At 25.5% G+C, this 9,360-nt stretch overlaps 1 protein-coding gene across 3 annotated transcripts; it reads right to left on the bottom strand.

Annotated features, from left to right (window-relative positions):
- Positions 1 to 4,399: 4,399 nt before the first annotated feature.
- On the bottom strand, positions 4,400 to 8,720 carry LOC126900587 (alpha-taxilin-like). 3 transcript variants are annotated; one of them, XM_050676407.1, is made up of 10 exons: positions 8,419 to 8,720; positions 7,675 to 7,728; positions 7,320 to 7,607; positions 7,118 to 7,264; positions 6,354 to 6,560; positions 6,134 to 6,262; positions 5,907 to 6,065; positions 5,516 to 5,849; positions 5,179 to 5,459; positions 4,400 to 4,621 (listed from the first exon to the last, which is right to left on the bottom strand). In XM_050676407.1, the coding sequence occupies exons 2-10, from the start codon at positions 7,726 to 7,728 to the stop codon at positions 4,586 to 4,588; spliced, it is 1,635 nt and encodes a 544-aa protein (XP_050532364.1). In that variant the 5' UTR covers positions 8,419 to 8,720; the 3' UTR covers positions 4,400 to 4,585. The 3 variants fall into 3 exon arrangements, with proteins under 3 accessions (XP_050532364.1, XP_050532363.1, XP_050532365.1); XM_050676406.1 differs by having other exon boundaries at positions 7,675 to 7,791; positions 8,419 to 8,719; XM_050676408.1 differs by having other exon boundaries at positions 6,366 to 6,560; positions 7,675 to 7,791; positions 8,419 to 8,719.
- Positions 8,721 to 9,360: the final 640 nt, after the last annotated feature.

Genomic DNA, 9,360 nt, shown 5'->3' with positions numbered 1-9,360 from the left:
TTGATGACTTCAACGCGAAAAAGGATCTCCCTATAGATTTTATAGACCCGATGGACTGTAAAAATTATAGGGGAATCTCGCTATTGAACGCAGTGTATAAAATACTATCTAATATTCTACTTATTAGAATAAAACCTAACATAAAAGAAATTATTGGAGATTACCAGGGGGGGTTTATGGCAGGAAAGTCAACCCAAATATATATATATGTATATATATACAAATATATACAAATATTATATATATAATATATGAAATAGATCAGATACACCTCTTGTTTATATATTTCGAGGCCACCTACGATTCAGTAAACAGAGAGAAGCTATGGAGTATAATGTACCAATTGGGGATACCTGAAAAGTTTGTTAGACTAATCCATGCATGTGTAAATCAAAGTGTAAAGTGAAGTTCGGAGGTGTCGTGTCGGAGGACTTCGAGACTCAGACAAAATGATACCTTGTCCCCAGCTCTATTCAATATAGCTTAACTACGACTGGAATCAGTCATAAGAAAAACCCTAGTAACAGCGATTGGAATTGACAAACAATTAGTAGTGGCTGCATATGCAGACGATTTAGTCATAATGGCAGAAAATGAAGTGAGTCTAAAGAGTATTACAAGAACTTTGCTGGGATATGAGAAGATAATTGGGTTAACAATAAACGAGGGTAAGACAAAATACATGGTCGTAACTAGGAATAACCACAGAATAGGATAATTCGATATTAGTAACTACAAATTCGAATGAGTAGATAATTTTCAATACCTAGGAGTGGACATCAACAAGGACGCAAATAGCCACGAGGAAATAAAACTTATATTAACAGCAGCAACACAGATGTTATTTTGGATTGATTCCTCTATTTAAATCAAAGATTTTACCTTGGAAGTTAAAAATAACTGTTTACAATGTACTATGTTACCGATAGCCTTGTATGCGTGTAGGGCGTGGGCCACGATAATGTCGGATAAATGTAAACTGGCGACCTTTAAACGAAAGATATTAAAAAGAATATATGACTCAAAAATTAATAATGAAGAAGAATATGAGATAAGGACAAACCAAGAAATTTAAAACCTATACGGAGAAACAAATATCATTGGAGTTCTAAAAAGTAGTAGATTGAGACGGGCTAGACACGTGTAGAAATCGGAGGGTACAATTGAACAGGTAACTAATTGGAGACCAAACACTAAGAGTCCTAGGGGATATCCTAGACAAAGATGGAACGATAGAGTGGTCAAGGATTTGAAAAAACTCGGAGTAGAAAATGGGGAGGAATTGGCGAGAGACAGGGACCGATGGAATCAAGTTGTTATTGCGGCAAAAGGCCTAAATGGCTTGTAAAAGCCTCGAAAGAAGAAGAAAAAGAAAATTTTCACGTAATATTAAAGTAAAAATCAAAAGATATAGATTAACTTAATTTATTTTTAGAGAACGAATTAATAAATATATCAGTAATTGAACTCAAAATAAAATAATAGAATCATATGGAAATGTTGTATTAAAAAAAATTCTTAACTTTGTTAATGAATCAAGATATTTTTCTGTATTGGTTGATAAAACAACTAATACATCTATAAAAAAATAACAACTGTCATTATGTCTTAAATATTTAACAGGGTTATGATAGAGCTAGNAAAACCTCAATCAAAATTGAAAGAGAAATTTTATCAAGGGTTTATGATAATGTTTTATTAATACGAACAAAATAACTATTCTTATAAATAATTATTGTTCAAGACAAGAAAAAAAAATATCATATTGATAAATATATCATTGATTCAATAGTAATGATATATTTATCAAATTGAACAATGAATTTATTATATAGATCGAGGTTTTTCTTTGGGTGTAATATTATTGGTTTTTTGAAGGAGTTCAAAGTATTATTAGAACTAAATACCCGTAGCTTTATTTTATAAGCTTTTTTTTTTAAATAAAAGAATAAATAAAAGACAAACTTACAGAAATAATTCACATATAAATGATTATCAAAACAATGAGTCTGACCCTAATGAGTATTATAGAGTCACTATATTTCGTCCTTATATTCACTACTTTATAAATCAAATGGAAAAAAGGTGAAAGGTTTTTGACAAATAATAATATATTTAAAGATTTTTTTCAATTAATAGGGAAATTTATCAAAATAAATATAATTATTATTGGTATAAATATTTTGTACATTTTCTAGGTTTCTATGTTTATTTGAAAATGGTTAAGAATCTGAAGACTTTGATGAGCTAGTAAAATGTTATCTTCTATATAATAATCAAACCGTAGAGTAAAACTACAACTATGAAAAACTGAACTTTCAAGATTTGGAAATCCCTCAAAAATTAACTGAGTATTTCAAAATTATGCAATTCTGAAATTTTTTTTTAATATCTATAATTTATTACAAGTATTATGCGCACTACTAATGTCAACAGCCATTACCTATAAGAATATTTTCTGAGATTAAAATCATATTTAAGAAATAGTATATAAAGGTAAATTAATTTTTATATTTTTTTAACACCTAATGTCCAAATGCGGCCCTAGAATTAAGCCAGCAAAAATATGTTTAAACACACGGTACAGAAGAAATTAAAATGAAAATAAAAATAAATATTTTAATATAAAAATCAATGTCGTAAGATCCGAATTTGCATAACTAAATCAAGCATTTTAATTTAAAATAACTATTGATCTTAGTAAAAACATATTTGTAATATAAAAAAAAACCTTAACGCAAACTGATATTACTCCAACATTTGAAATCCTTCCCCAAAGATTTGTAACACATTTTATAATATAGAAGTATGTGATTGTCGGAGTACTATCAGTTCGTGGTAATCTCCATAACCCGTTTATAATACCGTCAGACGAAAGCGCGGAAAACATGTAACCGATATTTATACCAACACACAATACGTGCGTGCTAATTGTTTTGTCCGAAGAAGCAGTAGAAAGTACTGCAATTGCGATAAAAAAAATTGAAATTAATTGAATGATAATGTTATTATTAGGTACAGTAGAAGGCCTGTTCTTGTTGACTGTAAAGTTGCTGGTTATGTTATACACATTTCAGAAGAGATGTATATTATTAATAAATTAAAACAAGTAATTTAAAATTGGAACATTATAACGACATATTCTCAGGAAAGGAGTCGTCATATAAAAAATAGAATTGACAAATTTGCAGAATTAATTTAATACCAACCATTTAAACTACGTGAAAAAGGAAAATGCACTATGTAGTAATTATTACTATTATTATTTCATTTTTATAAACCTTAGTAAATGTAAAATTCATTGCAAAAAAGAATTCTTAAGGTAGATTAAAGGACATAACTTTTAAAAGTTTAATGGGAACAAATTATTTTTCTATTATTGGAGAATGGTCTTAATAAAATTTTACCTGATTGATAACTAGTTTTGAATAATCACTTTTTGAGATATTAACATTTGTAAATTTAGAAAAACTGAAGCTAGGTATCGTTTAGAGATATTTCATTTTAACCATAACGCATAAAAATCTTTCATTGCGCATTCTGCTTGCCTTTAACACAATACTTATCAATCAATCATAATTTTATTTAGACCATTCTCCATTTAACAATACAAAAATAATTTGTTCCCATTAAACTTTTAAAAGTTAACCCCCATAACATACCTTTAAGAATAATTTTTTTTGTAATAAACTTTACATTTATATATAGGTTTATAAACATAAATTCAACTTTAATCTATACATTTTTGTGAAAAAATCATAATTTAACAAAAAAATGGGTGGTAATATGCATAATAAATTACTTTGTATACATACATAAAATATAAGATAATATATAATGATGTAGAATAGAAATAATTCTTCATAGTTATCACTAGAAATATTAAAAATAATCATGATATATATTTAATAATCAGAAATGCAGTTTATATTAAAAGAAACTCAATATTTATTATATAATTTTAATAGATCAATTTTCAATTTAAAATCTGAAAATTCTTATTTTTTCTAGTGTCATGCAGTTTAAATTTTAAACAATGACAACACTAAATTTTTATATACAAGTCTCTAACCTTAGATACCTTGAATACATTTTTTAATAACTCAAGAAAAATGTATTCTAAAAAACTTGATATTAAATATTTCATTAGTTCACAATATTCCATTAGTTAAAAAATAAATTTATAAAATCTTTTTCGTTTTGTTTATTTACTGTGGCACCATTCATTTAAATGTTTATAAGTATTAAAAGTATATTAATTTGTTAAATTTTAATTGACAACTAAAAAGTTCTATACTATTTTTATAATATTTTGATATTTAATAAGGCAACAAAATAATGAAAATTTTTTAATTAATATAACTGCAATATTGATTTAAAATAAAATAAATTTTCATAATTAATAGTAAAATATATAATTAACAATAGAAATAATAGAGTTCAACATTTAATTAATTGCTTATAATGAAAGTAAAAATAAAACCAATATTTATAAAATAAAAACCTGATATCATTGAATATAGATTTATTTATGTTTAAAAAATTGATGTTAATAAATTACTACTACAGACTACAAAAGCAAACTCTACGTTTTCTTTGACTTCCTTTTAGATTGTGTTTCCTGAAACAAATAATATAAGTTAATGTGCAAAAAAAAATTAATTTAGTTTATGCACATATTTATAATCTTCTTTAGTTAAAAATTCATTATTTCAATTATTTTGGCTTAATGTCTAATAAATCAAGTATAATTTGTGTAATATAATTTAAGTATTTTATGTAACATTAAATACTTTATTATAATTACTGTTTTAATTGTTTCTACTCAATAAAAACAAAATTTAGAATAACAGATAAAATCCCTCTAAATAATATTATATAGGAATATGTAAATTAAATAATTATAAGTTTAACTTATAAACAATTTAAAATTGAAAAAAGGATAAAAATAAGAGAAGAGAAAATAACAGTTTACAGAGTGTTCAGTAAGTAAAGAAACAGGTTTCTATTGTTGGAAATAATTAACCTGTTACCTTACTTACTTAACACCCTATGTATTTATTTCATATAATATAATATAATAATAGTTATGCTAGAATAATTTCCATTTAATTTAAATATAACATAATTATATGATATTGAATCCGCTAATTATAATTTAAACAAAAAGTGTGTCACCTTTGGTTTTTTTGTGTCAGCTTGCTTTGAAGCTCCATCAACTATTTCACTTTTCATATTGTTTTCAACTAAACATTCTATTTTATCACCATTTACTGAAGAACTGCTGCTTACTCCAGTATCATAAGCAGGTTCATCAGACAAATGGGATCGAGAAGAAGTTGGTGATTCAGGGGATATTTCTTCTCCATTTCCCTGTTGTAATTGCTGTTCAATAGATTCCTTGACCAATTTTAATTCATTTTCCATAACTGTTTGCAACTCTTCTTTTAAAGCATCAGCTAAAATGCAATAACTAAATTAGCAAGTAACAAACAAAAAAATAAAACTGAATTACATTTAGACTTTGGATCTTCAGTTCGCGCAAACCAATCAGCCATAGTACACATGCTAATATCTGTAAGTCGTTCAGCTAGTTCTTCAGATATGACATCAGTTGGGACATCAGATGACTTTTTACCTTGTTCCAATTTAGATAGTAATGTTTGTCGTTCAGAGTGTAATGTACGACATAATTTTTGTAAAGTACTTAACTGTCGTGTTGCCACTGATAAATCACTTATCATTCTAGCTCGTTCATTGGTCATTTCATCCAACAACTGTTGACAACGTTCATATCGCATTTTCCAACTTGCAGATTCTTTTTCTTGTTTTACAATTTTTTTGGACATCTATCAAAAAATATATGTTTTTTTAATTTAAAAACAATTTTTTTATTTTTTACTCACTAATTCCATATCGCCTTTAAAACCAGCAAAAACTTTATTACTGCGAGCTAGTGCATTTTGAAATTCTTCATACTTTTCATTGTAAAGTGATATTTGATTTCGAAGATCAATTTCTGTAGCTTGCATTTCTTCAATTCTAGTTTGATACTGTCTGATTTCCTACAAAGTAAAATATATATATATATACAATTATATACATTTAAACATTATGCATAGTTAAAACTCACTTTTAATAGGTGAGTTTTTTCATTCAATAAAGTCTCTCTTTCAACACTTATTTCCATATTAGCCTTAGCTAATTTTGCATCACATAACTGAGTTTCAAGCTCTATTTGTTTTGCTAATTTAACAACTTGCTAAATAATTAAAAAAAAAAAAAAAAATTAAGTCATAGAGAAAAAATTAAATAATGATAATTAACAAATAGTTAAAGAAATATGTGCTTACAGCGCCATTTACCTGTTCTCTAAGCTCATACTGTTCGCAAACATTCTTAAGCCTAGAAGACATATCTATATTATCATCTCGTAGTTTGTTACTTTTTTCACTATTTTGTTGCATGACTGTAGCTATTTCTCCTAAGGTATTTTGAAACTTGTTTGTCATTTCTATACGTTTATCTTCTGCTTCTTTAACACGTTTTAGACTCTCTTCCTAAACAATTAATAAACAATTTTAAATTTGTATCAGGCCATCAAAATTATCAATAAGAAAAATCCTAAAAATAGCTTTTTTAAAATTTCAAAAATGCTAATAACTTTCAAAGAATTACTCCAAAAGTTGTTATCAAGCAGTCATTGTCTTGATTAGATAATTTTCAATTTTATAAGTTAGATTAACACATATGTTACTATAAAAAAAAAAAAATTACATTCCTATAAGATATAAATATATCTAAAAAATTTATTAGTTTAAGAGAAATTGGGTGGCTAAAATTAAATGGATCAACTTGACTAATAATTTTATATATTATATAGTATTACAAAAAAAAAATATATATCAACACACAATAAGAATTTTATTTTTTCATTAAATTACTAAATCTTTATTTTTACGATTTCTTTAAATTTCAATAAAGATATAAGTTCAAGATAATATTATCATTATAGAACCCTTAATTAATTTGTTGAATACATGAATCTCATATATTATGTAATTTTTAATTAAATTAACTTTAAACCTTGAACTATTAATTTAAATAATATTTTTACTCTAATTGCTTTGTTCTGTTTCTGCAATTCTCTGCATAAACTTTCTAATCGACTTCGAGTCATTATAGCTTTATTCATTTCACCCTTTACGTTATCACGTTCAGTCATAGCTTGAGTAACTTTTTTTTCAGATTGTTTATAAGCTGTCTAAAAAAAAAAATGAAGTTGGTTAATAATATACATTTTTTATTTTATCATTTACTTTGAGTTTGGTATTTTCATCCATTAAATCTGCATATTTAATACAAAGAGCTCCCAACTTTTCTTCTGGAGTATTAAGAGAGTTCATACTATTTAAAACTGTTTTTAATGCTTGAGCCAGATGTCGATCTTTCTTTTTACGGTTTTTTTCATTAGATTGTAAATTAGAATCTATATCAATATCTGAAGCATGAGTGGCTGCAGGTATGGAATTAATTATATCATTTGGTTTGGATGAGGATGATAATGTTGAACCATTTGCAACACAAGAATTATCTTTTACGGCAACCTTAGAAGAAATAAATCAAAAAGAGTTAAAATTAAAACCGCATTTATAATATATTAATGAAAATTACTTTATGAGTGATATTTAAAATAGGTTCTTCTATAGAAGTAGTTGCAGCTTCCATCTTAATAAATTTAAAATAATTATTTAAAATTTAGTTCTTAAAAGGCATCAAAAGTAACAAAACCTGCAGTTAAATATAAATAAATAGTTAAATTCAATTTGATTTCTAAAAAAATAAATACTTATTACCTAGATAAAAAATGGGAGTACTTAAATTTCATGAGTATGATTATAAAAAATTCAAAACTCAATCTAGTCTAGAATAAAATGACTATCATTTAGTTACAATTTTAATTTGAAACATTTACGTCATAGGTAAAAGTAAAAAAAAAGATCATATAATAACCACATCAATAGGAAAGGAAAAACAACATCTTATCAATATAAAATTAAAATATTTTTCATTTTACAATAAATAAATCATAAAAACAATTTTATAATACTAATGAGTTATACTTACACATACTTGGGATACAAAAAATTCTAAACCATAAAAAAAAAGTTAATTGAGATTGCACTAATTTTAATTTTAGTCATCAAGTCAAATTAATGTTTTTCAACTTTAAAACTATAAATATCAAACAATTTAAAATTTATGTTATTTTATTTGAATTATGGTTCAATACCAAGTAAAAAATTAAATCTCCAATTTAACTTTAATATTAACTATCAAAACCAACCTAAGGAATACTTATTCTCATTACTATTTCACATACATTAACTAATTCAATAACCAATGACAAAAACTTACTAGTTTTAATATGGTAAAAATACCACAAGCAGAATCGATGGTGAAATAAATTAAATACTTATTTTTAATTTAATTTCGAGTACGATTTTCTAAACTTTTTCCAATAATTATATTCGCTGATCCACTGGAAATAAAAATAATTAAAGTATGTACGACACTAATGACCTAAAACGGTAATCAGTCGGTCTAGACACTGGTGACCGGAATTGAGAAAACGGGACGGGTAACGATGGAAATGAACATTAAGGGACAAACCACAGTAGTTTCTACCAGTAGTGATCGTGGTGATGTTTCATAATAATTATCGTATGATACTGTTACCCTGCAGTGACATACGTCTGTAGTGTACAGTAACATGCGTGATACCTATGGGACAATTGACCACACTGTATAAATTAGATAAACACCTACTGAATATACCCGCCATTATTTAAACTTTTAATGATAAATGAATAAATTTATTGAACATTAACAATATACGGCAATTTAAAAAAAATGACGGATGATGTTTTATTACTATATTGATAATATTATACAATTTAAATTTAACTTGTTCATTAATAATGCATATTATCATACAGTTTACAATAAGCCATATCGTACCATACCAAGAAATTAATTTACAAATATGGTAAAACCTACATAAACTATTTTACAAGTTTTATTACTCATTTAAATTAGTTAATATAATTTTTCATAAAATTTTATTGAAAAGTAATTTCATTTTCAGCAATTACTTTTTTAATACTAGCTAGTACTTTCAACTTAAAATAAACGGTGAAAGTACCACATTGTTACGAGAAATATAAATATCAATCTTTAAGCGATTTACACAGTAACATAAAACGTTAAGGGTTTTGTATGGAAAACCTATTTTTAAATGCTATATTAAAATATTTTGATTGTTTTTTTAATATCTTGTAAGTATTATATTATATTTCT

This window comes from Daktulosphaira vitifoliae, unplaced genomic scaffold, assembly GCF_025091365.1.
Source record: "Daktulosphaira vitifoliae isolate Bord-2020 unplaced genomic scaffold, ASM2509136v1 Scaffold_3, whole genome shotgun sequence".
Classification (NCBI taxonomy): domain Eukaryota; kingdom Metazoa; phylum Arthropoda; class Insecta; order Hemiptera; family Phylloxeridae; genus Daktulosphaira; species Daktulosphaira vitifoliae.
This window is presented reverse-complemented; position numbering and strand designations above follow the sequence as displayed.

Excerpts from the sequence above, each read along its gene's own strand:
- LOC126900587 (XM_050676407.1), bottom strand. The coding sequence starts at position 7,728 with ATGGAAGCTGCAACTACTTCTATAGAAGAACCTATTTTAAATATCACT. Across the intron at positions 6,263-6,353 it reads GAGAACAGGTAAATGGCGCT|CAAGTTGTTAAATTAGCAAA; the intron begins GTAAGCACATAT and ends TTAATTATTTAG. Across the intron at positions 4,622-5,178 it reads CTGACACAAAAAAACCAAAG|GAAACACAATCTAAAAGGAA; the intron begins GTGACACACTTT and ends TATTTGTTTCAG.